Source organism: Macrosteles quadrilineatus, unplaced genomic scaffold, assembly GCF_028750875.1.
Source record: "Macrosteles quadrilineatus isolate MER2022 unplaced genomic scaffold, UCM_ALF_1.0 Scaffold_8__2_contigs__length_117827958, whole genome shotgun sequence".
NCBI classification, from domain to species: Eukaryota; Metazoa; Arthropoda; class Insecta; order Hemiptera; family Cicadellidae; genus Macrosteles; species Macrosteles quadrilineatus.
The window spans coordinates 103,766,375-103,787,923 of record NW_026542601.1 but is presented as its reverse complement, the minus strand read 5'-3'; the positions used below and the strand labels follow the sequence as shown (position 1 = coordinate 103,787,923).

The 21,549-nt window shown below is 34.8% G+C and overlaps 1 protein-coding gene across 1 annotated transcript in view; it reads left to right on the top strand.

The window, feature by feature from the left end:
• Nucleotides 1-21,008, top strand: part of LOC128999495 (general transcription and DNA repair factor IIH helicase subunit XPD-like) — a 39,637-nt gene extending 18,629 nt beyond the window's left edge. Inside the window, exons 14-16 of the mRNA XM_054426057.1 lie at nt 18,998-19,108; nt 19,487-19,585; nt 20,258-21,008. Coding sequence (XP_054282032.1) covers nt 18,998-19,108; nt 19,487-19,585; nt 20,258-20,428 — 381 coding nt within the window. The 3' untranslated portion in view covers nt 20,429-21,008. The remainder of the gene's footprint in view (nt 1-18,997; nt 19,109-19,486; nt 19,586-20,257) is intronic.
• Nucleotides 21,009-21,549: the final 541 nt, after the last annotated feature.

Below are 21,549 nucleotides of genomic sequence, written 5' to 3'. Positions count from 1 at the left end.
TTTTGACGACCGCACCGTGACCGCCGGTCATTTTGACGATCGCACCGTGACCGCCAGTCATTTCGACCGCGAGTCACAAGTTTCTATAGGTACCTGTAAATTGTTACCCATTTTTTGGTTTTTTATAAATCAGTGCCACAAACGGTAAAAATTGATTTTGTATTTTTTTTTTTGGTTTTTTAACTACAATACTCAAGACATTCTTTTTATGCACAGAAAAATATCCCGTCCCGTCCCGAAAATCGGGAAGGAAATAAAAATCCCGTCCCGTCCCGTCCCGAACTAAAAATTCAATCCCGTCCATCCCTATAAAAAAGTATTCATATTCACACATCTTTATTCGTAAATCATGTACAGTGAATAGATTCAGAATACTTAAAATAAAAATACTAGGCCAATTTCTATTTATGGGAGGTGGCAAATTCATCAAAAGAATATAATGCTAGATTTATTAAATGCTCCTTCCAAATTTTCTTGAATTTAGATAGGTTTGTTTCTTTTTTTAATTTTTAGGATCATTTTTTTGTGTAAAGTAATTATTTTTGCCTGCTTTAATATGTTAGAAAAAATGTCTGAAGCAAACAAAGAATTGATCAGATGACAAACAATTTCGCTGATGTAGGTTTTCGCAGCCTTTATTATTGTTACAGGAATTTTGTCATCCCCACTGGAGTGTTTATTTTATAAGATTGAATGATTTTTTCCACCTCCCTTTCAGTGATCAGTTTAAGTTCAAATTTTGGCTTTACAAACAAGTCATCGATAAAATCAGCTTTCACATCAGCCGTCACATTCTGATTGTTACTGTTAGCATATGTTTTATTTACATTTTATTTCTAACATGTGTTCAAATTATTATTTTGTTTACTTATTGAATTGTTATGTTTACTTACAGATTGTGATTTAATAAAAACTTACCTTCTATTTTCTTATACAAAATGTGAACTTTTATTACTAAAATTAGTGGAATCAACAATGGCGACGAGTAAAATGGTAAGTAGAAAAGAATTTGACTTATGTCTAAAGAAAAGGAAATTACTAGAACTACGCTTGATCAAACTCAAGGATGATTTACCAACATCTGAACATTCTCAAGATACATGCACTTACTACACAGATAAACTTTTAGCAATATGGGCTGAAATTGAGGTTACACAGTCAAATATTGAACTTCACACAAATTCAGTAGAAAGTGAATTAGAAATTCGATGGCAGTTAGAAGAAATGTATAGAGAGATACGGACATTCCTTGAAGCAGAAAAGAAAAAGTACGATACACATACAGCAATTTCTGCTTCTGCAACATGTCAAAATGTATCTAATATTCCTTTCCAGCCGTATACACCAGAGGAAAGTTTTCAAAACTTCACTCGACGCTTTGAAAACTACACAAAATTACGGGGAAACTTAAGTCCAAGAGTCAAAGTGGATTTATTTTTACAGGCAATCACCCCACAAATACATGAACAGCTATACGATCTTTGCATACCAGATGACCCACACAACAAGCCATATGAGGAATTTATTCACATGTTAATGGCTCAACTAGAACCAAAATCCAGTATTTGGGCACGTCAGCACAAATTTACGACACGTACCCAATTGTGTAATGAATCTGTACAAGCTTACGCTAATGCTCTTAGAAAGCTCAGTGTAGAATGTCAGTTTACTTGTACAAGTTGTAATGAATCTGTATCTGAAATTCTACTTCGAATGCAGTTTGTCAGGGGATTAAAAGACTCTGATATACGTCTTCAACTTCTTCAAGATAAACTATTGCAGCCGTTTAAAGAAGTAGTCGAAAAGGCTGCTACATTGGAACTAGCGAAAAGTGAAAGCAGAATAGTAAAGACAAATGAAAATCAAGAGGAAGTACACCAAGTATCAAGCAAGAACAAACAGCCAGATAGGAAACCTTGTAAATCTAAAAATATACAACTCTCTGAGTATCAAACTCGTTTGGAGAAACTGAGAAACAAATGCTATAGATGTGGTGATGATTCACATAGAGCACATCAATGCAAGTTCAAAAATGCAGAATGTAACTCTTGTAAACGTTTTGGTCACTTAGCAAGAGTATGTCTAAGAAAAACAAACAAAGAAGTAAAACAATCAGATGAAACCGCAGAAAATACAAGCGATGATGACACTCATGAAATTTACCAACTTCATTCAAAATCAAATGACAAGTTTATGCTCGAGGTAAAAGTGGAAGGACGACTCATGACAATGGAGTTAGATACAGGAGCGGCTCTCAGCATTGTATCATATGATACATTTAAGCTTTTAAACTCTCCAAAAAGGATTTTCAAGACAAATGTTCAACTCAAGACATACACTGGGGAAATAATCAATCCAAGAGGAGTTGTTTTTGTAAATGTTCAGTATAAAGATCAAAGTTTTGTTGGAAAACTGTACATTGTTAACAAGTGTGTAGACTCTATATTCGGAAGAGAATGGATAAGAGAGATTTAACTTGATGCAGCTGACATACATTCATTAAATTCAAGTGAAAACGAAAACATCCAAGAACTAGATGATTTGATGATTCGATACGAAGACATTTTCAAAGAAGGCATTGGGAAAATACCAAAAGAAAAGGGTCATTTTAATGTAAAAGACAAAACCCAGCCAATTTACATCAAACCTAGACACATGCCATATGCATTAAAAGAAAAAGTAGAGAAGGAACTTGAAAGACTGGAGACTTTGGGTATAATCACACGTGTCGAATCATCCGATTGGGGCACACCCATTGTGCCGGTTGTCAAACCCAATGGTTCAGTCAGATTATGTGCTGACTACAAGGTGACTTTGAACAAAGTTATTAAAGACGAACATTACCCTATACCTCGGATTGATGATATCATGTCAAAGATGCATTGTGGAAAGATATTTTGTACTCTTGATATCAGTAACGCATACTTGCACATGGAGATGGACGAAGACAGTGCCATCATGCAAACAATCAGTACTCACAAAGGGCTGTTTAAAGTGAACAGATTAATGTTTGGAGTAAAAGTGGCACCCTTGTTATGGCAAAGATTCATGGACAAAACATTACATAACTTAGAAGGCGTACAATGTTTCTTTGACGACGTAATTGTCCAAGGATCTAACAGGGAACAGCTTCTTCGCCGACTGGAACAGGTGTTTGAACGATTGAAGTTAAATGATTTGAGGTTAAATAGAGAGAAGTGTAAGTTTTTTCAGAACAAAATTGAGTACTTAGGTCATGTGATCGATAGCAAAGGACTACACAAGTCAGATGCTAAAATCTAAAATACAGAGCATTTTAAAATGTAAAAGACCAGAGAACGTAACTGAACTCCGAACTTTCCTAGGCCTTGCGAATTATTACAACAAATTCATAAAGAATTTGGCTACACTGCTACATCCTTTGAATCGGCTGTTACGAAAAGGAAACACTTATACATGGAGCTCTGCTTGTGAACAGAGTTTTCTGAAGATTAAAGAAATTATTACAAGTGATGACGTGTTGGTACACTTTGATCCTAGCTTGCCACTGGTCTTAGCTACTGATGCTTCGCCGGTAGGTGTAGGAGCCGTTCTTTCGCACCGCTATAGGGATGGAACAGACAGGCCAATTGCCTTCGCCTCTCGATCTTTATCAAAATCAGAACAAAAATACTCTCAAATCGATAAGGAAGCCTTGGGAATATATTGGGGCCTGAAAAAGTTTTTCCCGTTTTGTTATGGCCGCAAATTTACTTTGATCACTGATCACAAACCGCTGGTGTCAATTTTTAATCCAGCAAAGACCTTACCAACAATCTCGGCAACACGGATATTCAACTATGCTCACTATAGACAATAGACAATAGACAAAATCTTTATTGAAATATTCCTAGAGAACATTCATGCGTCAGGTACATAAAATGTACAGTATGTACGTAAACTATTACAGTAATTTGCAATTACAATTAGAATTTTTTTTCTTCTTTTTCTTCTTTTTTTCATGGTAGCTTATTGTTTAAGAATTCATCCTCAGAGTAGAACGGCCGGTCCATAAGCCATGTTGTCAGGTGCTTCTTGAGCAGATTGGGTTGTTCTCTCTTGAGGTGCTCTGGTAGGTTGTTAAAGTACAGAGCACCTTTGTAGGATGGTTTCTTCTCGTACAGACTCAGATGGTGTTGCGGGAGGGAAAAATTGGCGGCATGTCGTGTGTTGTGCTGGTGTATGTCTCTGTGTCTTGGCTGGGCTGTTTTAGTGGTGTGGATAATGACTTCTCTTATGTAGAGTGAAATTGATGTGAGAATTTTAAGGTTCTTGAAGGCTTCTCGGCAACTGTCTCTGTAGTTCAGGTCGGCAAGGCATCTAATTGCTCTTTTTTGCTTTAGGAGTACTCTTTCCAGGTTGCCTTTTGATGTTCCACCCCAAGTCGCAATGCCATATCTGAGGTGGGACTCAAATAGAGCAAAATATGCAACTTGGAGTTTGGCTACTTCTGGGCTGCAAGCTTGCTTGATCCTTCGTATAACGTAGAGACTTGAGCTTAGCTTTTTGCGGAGCTGGTCTATGTGGGGTTTCCATGATAGCTTGGAGTCAATTATGATGCCTAGGTATTTTGTGGTATTTTGTGTTTGTAGTCCCTGTATTGTAATGTCTGTGTTGTTGCGTTTGGTGGTGAAGGTCATTTGAACGTTTTTGCTTTCGTTTAGAACTAGGTCGTTGGAGGTACAGTATTGCTTTGTTCTCTGGAGTTGTGTGTTGGTTTTCTCTTCCAGATTTTCCATTGTTTTGTCCGCAAATGTGAGAACCGTGTCATCTGCGTACATGGTGGTGTGTCCATCTTCCCCAATCCAACTAGATAGGTCATTCGTGAGAAGGAGGAAAAAGGACTGGGCCAAGTACTGATCCTTGGGGTACTCCTCTTTGCACATCTACAGCTTTGGATTGGGCCTTATACTTTGTGTTGTTCTTTATGTAGGCTATTTCCACAAGCTGTTTCCGGTTACTAATGTAGCTTTTAAACCATTCTGCTGCTCTTCCTCTCACGCCTAGTGTTTCCAGCTTGAGTAGAAGAAGTTCGTGGTTTAGGCAGTCGAAAGCTTTACTAAAATCTAGGAAGAGGCTTGTTGAAGTGCTGCCTTCTTCTAGTTGGTCTAGTATGTGCTCCGTCAGTTGTATTAAGGCTGTGGCTGTCGATCTGCCTTTGATAAATCCATGCTGTTGACTATTGAGAAGGTTGTGTTCTTGAAGATGGAGTAGGAGTTGGGCTAGTACTATCTTTTCGATTATTTTTGAAAATGTTGATATTAGGGAGATTGGCCTGTAGCTGTTTCTTTCTATCGTTGGTCCATTTTTGTATTTTGGGTAGACTTTAGCTATTTTTAATTTATCTGGGAATTTTCCTTGTGAGAGTGATTTATTTATGAGGTCTGTCAGGGGTATTACTATTTCATTTTTACAGTTTTTTAGAAGTTTAGCTGATACCTCATCAGTTCCGGATGAATTTTTCATCTTTAGAGATTGAATGGCCTTTTGCACTTCTTCTTGTGTGACCCGTCTGAACTGGAGTGTGTGATGTGTTGCTGGTAAGTGGTCTGTTAAGGCATTGGTTCTAGAGTTATTGTTATTTTGGAGTGTTCGGTCGGCTATTGATGAGAAAAAATCATTAAAACAGTTTGAAACTTCTATTGGGTCGTCTATTGTTTTATTGTTGACTTGAAGATGGATTTGGTTTTCAGTATTTGATCTCGCTTCCCTTTCTCGGTTTATTGTTTGCCACAGTGCTTTAGACTTGTTTTCGGCCTGGTTTATATGAGCTGTGTTGTTTTCTTTCCGAAGCATTTTCAAATGCTGGTCGTACTCCCTTTTTTTAATAGTTGTTCTGGCTTTGTCTTCCATAAGTCCGGTTGTTTGCTCCTTTTCGAAGGCCTTTATATATTCATTTTTAAGTCTAGCCGATTCTTGATTCCAACACTGTCTCCTTTTATGTTGTTTAACTCTTGACATTTTAAGAGGGCAGGCGTGGTTTAGTGTTGTCTGGATGATGTTGCTGAAATTGTTGTAGGCTTCATCTACGTCATGAGTTTGTATTATAGTTTCCCAGTCTTGTTCTTGTAGCTGTGTTTTAAAGTTATCTATTGTTGTTCTGTTGAAGATTCGTTTATTTTCTTTGATGTTGTTGATGATCGGTTTTCTAGTGATGATTTTTGCGATTTGTGCAGTATGGTCAGATAGTCCTGATGTTATAACTGAGGTTTCTATTTGTTGATTATCAATGTTTGAGCATATCCAGTCTATTGATGTTTCTGAGTCACTTGTAATTCGAGTGGGAGGTAGCCTCAGTCTTGAGATATTGAAGGAGGTTAGGAGTTCTTCAATTTTTTCGTTTTCATTGTCATCGACTAGGTTGTTTACATTGATGTCTCCCATTATTAATATTTGCTTGTCCGTAGTGAGCACTGTTTCCAGTTGTTCAGAGAGTATATCGATGGCTTGGTCTAGGTTTACACTTGGTGGCCTGTATACTCCGAGGACCAGCAGTGGATTCCTGTTTAGCTTCAGTTCAAAGAGCACAGTTTCGCAAATTAGTTCTGTTTCCTCGCTACTTGTGCATATGAGTGATACATGCTTTTCCCAGCCACTTCTTACATAAGCGACCACTCCTCCTTTGACATGGGATTTCCTTGAGAAGCCTCCAATAAGTGAGTAATTTTCTACCCACGTGTTTTGCAAGTTTTGTTGTGCTACGCCGTGCTCTGTTATTATGATCAGGTCCGGGTCTTCATCTTGGAGGAAGTGTGCTAGTCTATCAGTTTTTTTAGATAACCAATTTATGTTTTGGTGTAGAATTTTAAGTCCTTGTTGGCTATTAGGTGTTTGGAATTTTACTGTACGGAGTGTCGGAGGGGATGTGTTACATCTTTGAGCTGGTTTTTGTGCTTTTCTCTGGGATGAGGGTGTTCTTCTAAAAAATGATGTTGGGAGGTGGGAGTGTTTAGGGGTTCTTGTGTGCAACTTTGGTTTTTGTTAGTTTGTAGTGTGTTTTTATACTTTGGGAGGGGTGGTTCTGCGATTTTCTCAATGTTAATGTGGTATTTGGAAAGTTCCTGGGAGCTAAGCAAGTTTGCTTGTTGTATCCAACGGCCTAGTTTATCATTACTGCTGGGTGTTATGTAAAGGAATGAGTGTGTGTGCCTTGAGATAGCAACGATGCAGTGGTGCTGCGATTCATAAATTTCTTCTCTTTTAGCAGATGTTCGTATGACAGCTATGTTTTCTGCTTGCCGTCCTTGAAATTCATGTATCGTAGATGCGTTGAAACCTAGCTTGTTTAGTTCTCTTTTCTCAGCTTGTTTGAAGACCAAGCATTTGTATTTATTTTTGTTGAGAGTGAGGTTCAGGCTTTCTAGTCCCTGATACTGCTGTGTCGCCAGTTCTTTCTCTGTCTGGTTGGTGGTTTGCATTCCTTGGCTGTAGAATTTTGAGAGGATGGCTGTGGTGCTCTTTGTGCATCTGTATGTGGTGTTTAGTATTTTTGTTGTTGTGGCTATTTCTGTAATGTTGTGATATTTAACTTCTAGGTTCTCTGCTCTGTTTATATATGGTATTTGGTTCATGTCGCCAATCATCGCTCACTTTCTCTCCGGGTTCGACTATGACATAGAGTACAGGCAAACTGCTCATCATTGCAATGCAGATTATCTCTCTCGATTCCCTATCGAAGTTGTACAAGAACATTCTGTAGATGACCTCTCGAAGTACCACATAAATCAACTGGAAACACTCAATATCAACAGTACCGTGGTGGCTAAGGAAACTCTCAACGATGCTGTTTTGGGTCCAGTCCTACAGGCCTTGAAATCAGGACAATCTGTTGAACAATACGGATTTCACGATAACGAGCTGTCCATTCAAGATGATTGTGTACTGAAGGGCTGGAGAGTCATGATACCTCAATCTCTCAGACCTCATGTGCTTCGAGAACTACACGTAGCTCATTTAGGAGGAATAAAAATGAAGGCTTTAGCTCGCAGTTTTTGCTGGTGGAAAAGTATAGACAAGGATATTGAAGATATGGTAACTGAATGTCGACAATGCATTGAAAAATGCAACAACCCGAGGAAAACTATCCATCCATGGGAACAACCTTCTAATCCATGGGAGAGGGTGCACATTGATTTCTTAGGACCAACAGATGGCCAACAGTACCTGATATTAGTGGATGCCTTTAGTAAGTGGGTGGATGTGATACAGACGAAAACAACTACAAGTACATGGACAGTCCAAGAATTACGGAAAATCTTCTCAACTTTTGGGTTTCCTCACATCCTAGTTTCAGATAATGGAAGACAGTTTGTTTTTAAAGAGTTCAAAAACTTCATGAATGAATGTGGGATTATTCACAGAACAACGGCACCATACCATCCAAACTCAAATGGCCAGGCTGAAAGGTACGTGCAGACTGTCAAGAAGGCGTTAAAATCCATGGAGGGAGAAAAGGGTACACTGCAAAATAAAATCCAAAGACTTCTAATGCAACTCAGGCAATCCCCGAATTCAACAGGTACATCAGCATATCACCTGATGTTTGGAAGGAGTGTACGAACAAACCTAGCAATAATTGTTCCAACATTAGAACCGAACAAATATCAGAAGAAGGGAGTCCAAGTCGGTATAAAAAGGAATTTCAAAGTTGGAGATAAAGTGCAAGCGCGGGAATATGTCAATGGTTCGTCCAAGTGGTATTCGGGCTATATAACTCAAAAGCAAGGACATGTAATGTACGTAGTTCAGCTGGAAGATGGACGAATAATAAGAAGACATGTTGACCAGCTGATTCTTCGTAAAGTGCCGCAGCACAGTAAATAGAGGAGGAGGTGTTAGCATATGTTTTATTTACATTTTATTTCTAACATGTGTTCAAATTATTATTTTGTTTACTTATTGAATTGTTATGTTTACTTACAGATTGTGATTTAATAAAAACTTACCTTCTATTTTCTTATACAAAATGTGAACTTTTATTACTAAAATTAGTGGAATCAACAGTTACAATTTAAATTTAAATCTAAATCTGTAACCATGTTGCTAAAAGAACCATTAAACATATTTGCAATTTTACCAGGGTCTAAAATTGTTTCTAAATTTTGTTTTAAAATTATATTTTCTAATGGTTTCTTGTCATTTTCCCCAACTTCAGAGAGTTGATAATATTCCAGACGGTTTTCTGAATGTTTTGGGAATTTCCAATTTTTTTTTTAATATCTGTGTTTAGCCTTATTTAGTTCTCTTTTATAATTAGTCTTTTCCTGATGTAAAAAATCTTTTAAAATAATACTTTTATTACTACGATATTCCTTGGTCAGTTGAATAATATGCTGTTGTTTCATCTTTAATTCTTTCAATCAATCAATCAAAATATCTTTATTTCATAATATGCAAACATACAGTTACATGAAATAGAGTCATGGGAACTAAAACTAAGTGAGATGGTTATTTAAAAAATACATAAGGTTGAATTTGTGGGGAAAAGGTAGTTGAAATAAGAAAATTAATAAAGGAAATAAATCGAAGGACCAGCCTAAATTAGGCAAAGAAGTGAAACAATTCAAAATTGATATTGTTGGGATTTGTCAGCTAAATATTTTACATAAATAATTATAGAAACAAGTAACAAGACAAGTTTTTCAGTTTAATATACAATATTGTTCCTTTTCTGAAAATAAGTTTGTCAAAAACAAAAAAACTTAATATTGATGAAACTCACCAAGAATGTCAATCATTATTTTCATGTTCATTGGTGGAACCGTCTTGATGGATTCATAGTTTCTTGAGGTGTTTAAGTTTAAGTTCATTCATGTCTTGATGATTAAAATATCACTTTTTAAAATGTCTTTCTTTCTTGTAGAATTTAACAATGATGTTCACAATACGGATTGAAAGAAAGAAAGAAAGAAAGAAAGAAAGAAAGAAAGAAAGAAAGAAAGAAAAAAATGCTTTATTCTTCACAACTTATTTACATCTTTTACAATAAAAACAAAACACACAAAACAATGGTTTATTTAAACCGTCTGTTTGGTTGGCACCTTGCTGTAAAATAAAATATTTTAAAACTGTAACATGTAAGTAACTATTTAACTAGGTATACTTATATAAAAAAGTACATTTATAATTATTTTTAAATTTATGTAATACAGCTCGTAAAAAACATAAAATAAAAGCAACATTAATTCGTTTAAAAGTGTGGTTCCAAGCGAGTCTCATGATTTTTAATTATAATTGAAGAGAAATAAATAAAGAAATAAATTTTAGCTATAAATTGAACTCATTAATTATGTCCCACCTATATTTCCATGCCTTACTTAAATACTGGGCTAAAGCTCGCCAATTCCACCCATTTAAAAAACACTCATATTCTGTTTCGTTTAAAGTATTTTTTCCAAGCCAAAGACGTCTGATATGTTTTAAAATAGGGCAAATTGCAATAAAATGATATGCAGTTTCATTTTGTTGAAGATTACAGAGAGTGCAAAGATAATTTGGTTCAGACCACGGCTTGTAGTTTAGATTTATCAGTTCTGCTCTAGCTTTAATAGCCCAAGAAGCGATATGCGTATTGTTGAGCATTATTGGGCTCCTATCGCCAAGTTCAAGGTCGAGCGTCAGTAATTGCCTGTGGTGGACAGAGGTCCGCGCTCGGCCTACACACTCCTCCCTCCACCTGACACGCAACACTTCCGCCACCGTCCTCAACTGGAGGCCCAACCCCTCTGGATCGAGATCTTGGAAACTAAACTCAATATTGCATTTTTGTCCCAAATACTCCCATTCTCTACACCAAGATGTTTTTTTCTCGATTATTTGTTTTGCTAAAAAGTTTGGCAATCTTGTGGGTGGCAAAGTTAAACATCTCAAAATATAGTTAATATTTAAATTTATAGTGTAAAAATAAAGTTTATCGAAGTATGTTTCAAGATACAATACATATTTTGGCGTATTATAAGGCAGTGCAAATATTCTTTTTAGAAAAAAAGTTTGTACTGATTGACTGATTCTATTATTTCACTTTCTATGAAACCCCAGGTCTGTGCTCCATAACAGATTGTCGATCGCACAACAGCCTCGAAACACGATATTTTGGAAATCATTGGCACTTTATTGTTTTTAAATAAAGAATTCCATACAGAATTGATAACAAATTTTCCTACTCTGGCTTTTTCCTTAAAATGGCTGTTCCATGATAGGTTGCTTGTAAATGTAACCCCTAAATACTTATACTGATTTACCACCTCGATAACGTTTCCTTTATACCTCCACTTATCACCTGCCTTTAGTCTTCCACCCTTTCTGAACACCATTATCTTAGATTTATTTAGATTGACAGTTAGATTCCAAGTGTCACAATAGTTTTCTAATTTTTTAATCATATGCTGTAGCCCAGTGCTCGTTGGGGAAAGGAGAATAATATCGTCTGCATAAAGTAGCACATTTATTTTAACCCCATTGATGTTACACCCCCCTTCCACCACTTCTGGCAGATCATTTATAAATAGGCTGAATAAAGTCGGTGACAGATTACATCCTTGTCTTAAACCTGTATTAGTTTGAAAATAACTGGTTATTCCGCCTCCACACCACACACTAGAACTTGTTTCACTGTAATAACTCTTTAAAACATTCCGCATTCGCGTGGAGACACCTAAATTTGCCAATTTGAAAAGCAATGCTCTCCGATCAATTGTGTCGAAAGCCGAGCTAAAATCTACAAAGAATGCATAAAGCTTTTGTCCCTTTTGTAATAGACGTAAATTAATTATACATGTCAGATTAAATATGTTATCGATGGTGGCGTATCCTCTTCTGAAACCTGCCTGAAATTCTGTTAGTACTTCATTCTCGCACATCCATGTTTGTAATCTAATATTTATAAGGCTCGTGAATATTTTCGTAATGCTATTAATAAAAGACAAACCTCGGTAGTTATCAGCTAAATTAACATAGCCTTTTTTGTGTAAAGGAAAAATAATCGATTCTTTAAATGTTTTTGTTACTGTTTCACTAATAAAAATATTATTGTATACCGTTAGTAACATATTTAAAAATTCATCTGAGGCATTTTTGAAAAATTCATAAGGTATTCTGTCTGGTCCAGTTGCTTTATCGGATTTCACTGATTTCAAAACATTCCTCAATTCACCGAAAGTGAAAGGATTATCCAGCTGGTCGTTATCTATTAGCGGTTCTGCATAACTTATCGACCCTGTCAGAAGTGGTGGATTCAATAAATTCTTAAAATGATTTAACCAATTAGTTGCAGATATGTCTCCCACAATATTGTCATTTTTCCTTTTGAAGGTGTTAATGGCCCGCCAGAATGACTTGCTATCACTTTTGCTATCATTTAGATCTGATATAATTTTATCGTAGTAAGATTTCTTTTTACAAGTACACAGTTTTTTATAGTTATTGAATTGTGTGAGATAGCTTTTCTTTACTTCCTCTGAATTGGTTTTCCTGTATAAATTTAAAAGCCTAAACATTTTTTTCCTTTCAGCTAAACATTGAAAGTCAAACCAAGGATTTCTGTTTATTATTTTATTACCTTTAGCAACACTGTTTGGTTTCTGTTCAGCAGATTCGTAAACGCACTTAATTACCTGATTAATATTTTCTTGGTTATCATCAGAAATTGTAACTAACTCTAAATTTAAATTAGTACGTTTATGATCGTTTAAAGTGTCACTGGCGGTCCATTTTAGCTTAGGAAGTAAAGGTAAGATTTTACCACACTCCTCCCCTCCAGCAACCCTAGGATTTGCAACATTTAACCTAATTTCACATGGAAGATGATCTGAGCCTGGGTACGGCACTACTTTGAAATCATTGATTAGATGTAAAGAATTTACAGACACCGCCGCGTAATCAATGACTGATGAACCCAATGACCCTATAAAAGTAAATTCCCCTTCCTTATCGCTCTCGGATCTCCCATTCAAAATAATAAGACCTGTGTTGTCAAAACACTCTAAAATTTTGCGCCCTCTACTGTTAATGATTTTGTCTTTTGATTTCCGAAAATCGCTGAGTTTTTTTGTTATATTGCTAACTTCTCCGTCTAAAAATCCCTGTTCATCCCCTGTCCTACAATTTAAATCCCCTAATAAAACCCAATTTTATTTCTCACTGCTATTAAGTAATGTAACTAGATTTTCGAAGTCTTGTTCCCAGTTGTTACAATTTAAATAAAGAGGCAAAAAATAAAGAAAGCTTTGTGTGTTCATGAAACTCACTTTTACAATGTTAAAATTATGTTCTTCGACACAAGTCAAGCTGTCAATAAAAGGAGATGATTTATTAATTGCTATAATCTCTCCACCACTATACCTCCCTACATTTCCGGTCCTGACGGCTAACTTAAAAAACAAATTGAAATTCTTTAGCTGAGCTGAAATAAAAACTACATCACTCTCTGATATAAAGGTTTCCAAAAAAAATATACAATCATAACTTTTTAAAACATTTAAAAAATTGGTATCACTAACCTTGCTTTTGAGCCCACAAACATTATAAACCAAAGCCCTAAAAAGTCCCTGATAAAGATCAATTTCTTGCCTTTGGTCTTGTGGAGGATTGGCGTAGCCTTCTCACACCTCGGCCTGAGGTGGGGGTTTGATGATGTCGTCTGCTTGGGATGGACCCGAGGAAGCTGAGGAAGATTTCTTGTTCTCTGCCATCCGCGAAGGCTCCTTGGACGCTGCCCCTGCGTAGGTCTGAGATGGCGTCGGTGTCTGTCTCACAGTTGAAGTTTCATTGCGCCTGTTTGCCTTCTCGCTCGGTAGTTTGGCAATAAAGTCGGAAAAATCGTGTCGAAAAAGCTCTTTAAGGATGTTTGCGCCATTGGTTGGACCAGATCTTAGACAGCCCTCTTCCCACGTAAACTTGTGTCCCTTCACATACAGATGATCATGAACTAGCTGCATCTTCACCTTGTCGTCACCCACCACTCGTTGTATTTCAGCCCGCACTGATACAAGGTAAGACCGTTTGTCCCTAATCTCACGAGGAAAGTCCCTATGTATAATGTACCCAGTTCCACTCAGTCTCCTAGTCTGGCTGAGGATGTATGTAATGTCGGAATCTTCAGGAATATGAGCTATGAGTGCCTTGCTATCTTTTCCCAAAGGGTGGGCCCTGTTGACCCACACCCTATCTATCCCCAAAACATCTTTACAAAAATCTCTGATTATCTCCCGAAAGTCCGGATTTTTCCCTCTCCACTGCAATCCCTTGAATGGGACACATACACGTGTCTATACTCGACCGTACGGACCACGTTGAGCGGACGAGGTAACTCACGATACTGACGTAAACCGGTATGGTTACTGATAAAATGGAGTTAATATTTACCGTCCTTAAACTTAGTCCTGAGTCCTTATCACCACTAAGATAACCACCATTCGCTAGAAAACTCGCGAAATTTAATTAAATCTCGGAGCTGATGCAAACCCCTACTGTCTGCAACCGTACCAGTGGTGCCAACCCACAATACGGATTGTATAATGTAGTTGAAATTAAAATGAGTAATATTTGCTTAAATCCCATGAAAAATTGTATGTGAGTTATAAAATAAAATTGAGAATGAAAAAAGATATATAGTGATTGTACTGAAGATAGGAATGCAATGTTTTTTTTTTATAATAATCAAAAATATGATGTAAATAAACATTAAATTAAATAACTTTCAGTTGTCAAGAAATTGGGATGGGAAAGAAAAATAGGAAATTGTTATCAGAACAAAGAAGAAATAAAATTATAATATATTGAAATCAATTTTGAATGAAAATATGGAAAAGTGATGAACTAGTACGCAACAAATTGTATTCTAAATTATTAAGAGAAAGAGTCAAGAACAAAACTCCCCGATAGAAAAGAAAGCTGATTGGATTAGAAATGCTTTTGCCAAATTTAAAAAACTGTTTGTATTATTTCTTTCTTTTTTGATATTTTGTGGCAAAAGATCAAAATATTTGTTTCCTTCATAGGTAATTATTTTTTAAAAAAGCTCTAATTTATGATTTTCAACCAATCGATGGGGTCTTGTATTATAGCTATGGACAGTATTACCAAATGTTAGTTTATTGTTAGATACTACAAATTGTATTGTTTCAAAAATAAAGAGGCTGTAAACTGTAAATATTTTCAATTTGGAAAAATCATTTTTAACTACATCAGATTTTTTTTTTAGATTCAAAATTACCGTTAATGCCCTTTTCTGTTGGAGTAATATTCTATCCATGTTTAATTTAGAGGTTGACCCATAGATGCAGATACCATAAGACACATGTGAATGGATTAAGGCAAAATATATTGTTTTTAAAGTTTCAATATTGCAAGAGGTTGCCATTTTCCGAAGAGCGTACAAACCACTTGTTGTTTTTTTAACTACAAGATTTACATGGCCGTTCCACGTTGAATTTCATCAATACGTAATCCCAAAAAAGTTGTTTTCTCTAATTGATCTATTAAGTTTTCTTCAATGAATATTGTGGGATTTAATTTTTGCTTAGTCCGTTTGGTTGTAAATGTTACAAAATTAGATTTTTGTGAATTCAGCAGAAGGTTTTTACTATAAAAAAGTCTTTAATCATTGATAAGTTAATATGAGATGCAATTTCTAGGTTTTCTTTACTATTGGCAGTTACAATCATGTTAGTGTCATCGGCATAGAGACAAATTTTATTGTTCTTGTCCCATATCACCCCTGGGCCCTGTTTCATAAAACTACTAGTCTAGTATTTACTAGTCCATGGACTAGTAATACTAGTGTATTTTACAAGTCTACGTTTCAAAAACCTACTAGTGTAAAATACTAGTTACTAGTGTAGGGACTAGTATTACTAGTGGTTTTTACTAGTGTAGATAGCAATGTGTTTCATAAAGTTTTACTCTTGTAAATTACACTAGTAAATACTTGCTATTTTCTACCAACCTCTCTTCACCCGTATTATTTGAAGTAGACTAGTATTTTTGAAAAGAGATTTATTTCATTACTCACATCATTAAACAAATGAAATATTAAGTTCTTTTTGCAAGTGCAAATTGGCTCACGTTTGCAATTTAAAATAAAAATAGATCTGTGAGTGCTAAAATAATAATTATTAGATATAAATTACAATCAATAGATGTGGCGTAGTACAAAATGAGAGAAATAGAATTTTGTAATGTCTATACAATCGCCCTATTAGAATTAATTATTATTATAAGTTATCAATTTTAGTCTAATTTTACACTTGAGTTAAATTTAATGGTTATATCAACTATTTAGCCATCACAGAGAAATTATTTTTAAGCTTTGAGAGAAACCAAATTAAAACCGCATACCGTATTGCATACAAAGATGTAACAAATGTATCCAACATTGCAACATTAATCAGATTATTTTACACCCAAGGCTCTCGGTTTTATTTAAAGACATTTTAATAGGAAATAATAGTAAGACAATTTTAAAGAGGAGTTGCATTGTATTTATTTATTGAGGTGCTTGTTATTTGCTTCCCTAAATAGCTGAAACCCTGTGATATACTAACAATTTTTGGGCGTTGAACTGAACTGCTTATCATAAAAACATTACTTTTAATCCATTTTGGTATTCTGGATTTGTTATTCAAAGTAATAAAAAAAATTTATGTTGATTAGAGCTGTTAAAAACATGGAAAAGTATAATTAATGGAATTAAAAGTATAGTGAGTGGCATAGATTTGAACCAGGGACCCGCCACATGACTAGCGAGAACTCTAACTCTGAGCTACGCCCTGCCCTAGCGACTACGCAATGTTTTGCTATACTTGAAAACCTACTCCATTGCTTGTAACTTTGCAATTATTTGTTACATCAAGAAACGTTTAGGCTTATTATTCATGGTTTGTAGACTCAAAATAAGAATATTACCAAATGGCGTTTAATAATTCAAATATCCTTATGCATTCGAATAATTGAAATCATAGGTAAGGGTACTTGAAACCGTTCCAATAAACAAAATGTCCTTAGACGATTTAATTACATTCAAAATTGAGCCTTCTTTTCTTTACTCATAGCAAGCTTAGTATTATATGTCAGAATAAAACAAAAACTATACAAATCACAGCGAATGCGGCAGCAACAGATCAACTTCCACCTAACTGTTGAGCGCCGCAACTAGGCCTACAACCGGCTACTACAATCACCGTGTTGATTGCAGCGACGCGACGCCGCGCCGCGCCGGCGGGCTCATTGATGAACATTAATAATAGCGGTTTGATAAATAATGTGTGATTGTTTTACTTATGTGTCTATATAGTTATTAATTAAAAGAAAACACTGCGTTTCTACAACTATTTACTTTTTGTATCAAATGAAAACAAAATTAAAACCATTTATAAAGGGTTTGAAAACCCGTGATTGAGGTTAGAAATTTGTTTTGAAAATTTACCTTGTAAAGTTGATCACGTAACTAGTAGTTTTGGTCACGTGACTAGTAAAATACACTAGTATTTACTAGCGGTATAAAAACGTTTATGAAACACAAATTAGTAGGACAGGTAAATACGGGACTAGTATTTACTAGACTAGTAATTACTAGACTAGTATCTTTATGAAACAGGGCCCAGGTAGACCCTTCAGGTAACAGAGGAATAACAAGGGACCTAGAATTGATCCCTGGGGGACTCCATATTGTATGTTTAGCAAGCTCGAACTATATGTCTCCTTATATATAGGTTTTGAATTATTAAAATAATGACTTATTTCTACAAACTGTTTCCTATCTGAAATGTAAGATTTAAACCATGCCAATTCTGTACCTTTAACTCCAAGAGAGCTTAGTGTATTTATGAGAGTACTGTGGTCTACAGTGTCAAAGGCTCTAGACAGGTCCAAAAAGATACCAATGACTTTTTCACCTTTATCAATCGAATTTATGATTGACTCAATAAATTCCACACCTGCTGTTATGGTGGACTTCTTTTGTCTGAAACCATGCTGCTGCTAATCTAAGGGGCAATTTATTTCAAGGTGATCTAAAAGTTGGTTGTACACAATCTTCTCTAAAATCTTTGAAAATACAGGAAGCAATGATACAGGCCTATAGCATCTGACATCCTCGGGGTCCTCCTTTTTAAAAATGGGGATTACTTTTGCCACTTAAACTGGTCTGGAAAAATACCTGACATTAATGAGTGATTAATAATATGAGTCAAAGGAATGGATATGAATTGCCATGATGCCTTAACTATTGTGATAGGAATATCATCATTCCCGGTGGAAAGCTTATTTTGCAGTGATGATAATATTTTTCCTACATCATTTTCTGTTACTGTTTTAAATTTAAATGTGATTTTGGAAAACTCATTGGTCGGATTGCAAGTGGTTGTTAAGTGATTTGATTTTATGTTGGTTATAATTAATTCTTTAACAGCATTCACAAAGAAGTTATTAAATGTTTCACAAATCATAACTGGTTCTGTAATATATTTATTTTTATAAAATATTTTAAGGTCTTTATTTATCTTAGAAGGTTTGCATGTTTCTGCATTTACCAGATTCCAAGTAGTTTTAATTTTATTTTTTGAGCTCATGACTTTTCTCTCAAAATATCTCTTTTTATTGTTTATAATCTGATGTTTGAGATCCTTTTTCTTGTTTTTGATTACTAATTTTTGATTTATATCTTTATGTGTTCTAAACTGTGCTTCTAGCTTAACAATTTCAGATTGCTTTGTTCTCAACACTTCATCAATCCATTTATTAGCCTTATATTGTTTTTCAGTAACATATTGCTTTGGAAAGTGAACATCAAAATAGTATTTAAAAATAGTATAAAAACTATAATACTTAGTAAAGACAGTAGATTGGAAAACAGCAGACCAAGACTCAGAACTTAAACTTTTACAAAAAGAATGTATAGGTCTTTAGTTATCCATGTGTAACTAGACTAATTATTACCACATTACTTTGTCTCGATTTTCAATAACTGTTCTGTTGTATACAGATAAGAGAGAATGACTTCTTGACATTTGACGCCATGAGACATGCGGCTCAGTGCGTTGGGAGAGCTTTGAGAGGCAAGACTGACTACGGTATCATGATATTTGCTGATAAGGTGGGTCTAGCAAGTAGAATTATACTATTAGGTTCTTCTGAAAAAGATGGGGAAACATCTACTTGAATTTTTTGTAAACTGTTTTTTGCCATTAATTGCCTCAAAATATATTTTTTTTTAGTTTAATCGTGTCTCAATTCTTTCTTCTGTTGCAAAATCCACACCAAGTGTTTTTCTTCCAAAAAAAAATACCTTGCTTTGTTTGTATCGAAAGTTATTTTATTAATTCTACAGTTTTCATCGCACAAATAATGAAGTACTCACTGTAATGGGCAGTAGAAGTTTCACCTTAAAAATATTCAAACCCGTTTTTAAGAAGTTTTAAAAGTTCTACGGTATTATAGTATAACAATTAATGCAATGACATGTATCTTGCAGAGATTTTCAAGGTCAGACAAACGGAGTAAGCTACCCAAGTGGATTCAGGAACATCTGAAAGACTCGTTGTGTAACCTGTCAACTGAAGAGGCTGTGCAGGTGAGAGATAGCCTACCTATGTTACATTTTTCCTGTGAATTTTACAGTTATTTTCTTCTAAAAAAGCTGAACAGAGCAATAAATACAAAATATCTTAAACTGATTCAATTTTTTCCTTGGTTCTTTTATCCAAAACCGTCGCATACTTTCTTCCCTTTCGAAATATCATATACTGTACACATTTTTTACTATTGGAAAAGAACTTTTTTCACACTACCATACATACTTATCTCAAAAAATGTAATATGCTATAATGATTATCTCTAAATAGTAAATAGTCCCATTGCTATTATTTGGAACCTGTATCAATTTGTTTGGTTGTTTTGTACAGTCTGATCTTAATTTTGCCAGTCCAACCCGTTTGGTAATTTGACAAGCTCATATAGTTATAGTTTAGATAACGTAGACACTGGACTTGCCGCTAGGAAGAAAAATGTTTAAATGTACAGTGCAGTGGTAAAAGTAGAGTATTTTTACATGTCATATTATTTTTTATATCTCGTGAGTTGATTGTTTCTTCATCCAGATGCAGTACCTCACACTGACATTTAGAGGGTGAAAGTAAAAGCAAAATAAGGTAATAAATCACGTTTTAAATCAAAATAATGCTTTGGATTTAAAAAATTTAAGTTTCATCAAAACCCAACATTACTTTCCTTTCCATGTCCACAGATTGCCAAACGATGGCTACGTCAAATGGCTCAGCCTTTCAGTAGAGAAGACCAACTTGGCGTGTCGCTGCTTACACTTGAACAGCTTGAGAAGGAAGACTTGGAACGGAAAAACCGAAGAGTCGACACTATCGAGAGAACAACTGTTGAAAGGATGGTCATCGATGATTGAATCAGTTCAATTGAATATTAGCAGATAACAGTTTATAAGGAACTTGCTTTACATAATCAAGTTTGACTTTTTTTGTTCGACGAGATTCCAAGTTAATTTGTATGTGAAAGCATAATTAACTCCCTAATACTTTGGGAGTTTAATTCTTACCTAAGATTCTAAACCATTTAATTAATTAATTATTAATTGATTAAATACCATTATTTAATTCTTAACCAGTAGAAATATTGGCTGTGGAAAGTATGAGTTTGTAGATCTACATACTTAATAAAAAGACTAAAACTAAAGTTATACGTCACTCAGATAAATAATCTTTTAACAACTTTAATTTTTAATTTTTAATAAAATCAGAGTCAGTTCTCGTTAAACAATTTATTTTAGAACAATCCAAAAGTGAATTGGTCTAAATCATTGATAGGTAATAGGTATATAAATCATTTTGGATTTAAATTAATGAAACAATCATTATCATTTTTAACCCATTTTTCTTATTTTTTAATCAAAATGAATTGCTTTATAATTAATTATTGATAATGATTGAATGTGTTTTTAAGATGTATATAGGTAGGTAGTCTGTTTCTCCAAGTATTGTTTAATAAAAAGGTCTTTTTACGTGTCATAACATTATTTCTCATTCCTCCATTTTTAAGTAAAAAGGCTCGTGATTAGCTGTATCATGTTCATGATAATATTATAATTGAATCTAAAAAAATATATATGCGAGTCCAATTGCATTAACTTCTACAAAGAGTGTTCTACTGTCAAAATATTTTCTCTTGGATTTTGATATCAAGACAAGTTAAATAAGTGGTTTAGCACAAAATACATTACCAAAAGAAATAATCTGTGATAAATTTTAAGCAAGAATGGTCATCTTCATAACCTTGCCAAAGTGAACAGTTACAGAGTTAACAGAAAGGTTAAAAACAGACATTTTTAACAGTTAATTAAAAATATAACCTAAATGACTATCGTTATACAGAAATTATTTTTTCCTTCAGTTACAATACCTAACAATGTACTCATGTTCTCTCACTGATTTGAGAAAGTAAAGTGGCCAATTTGCTCATCAGTGAGACGATGTTAACATTGTCTCACTCGCTCCAGATTTGCTACGTGAG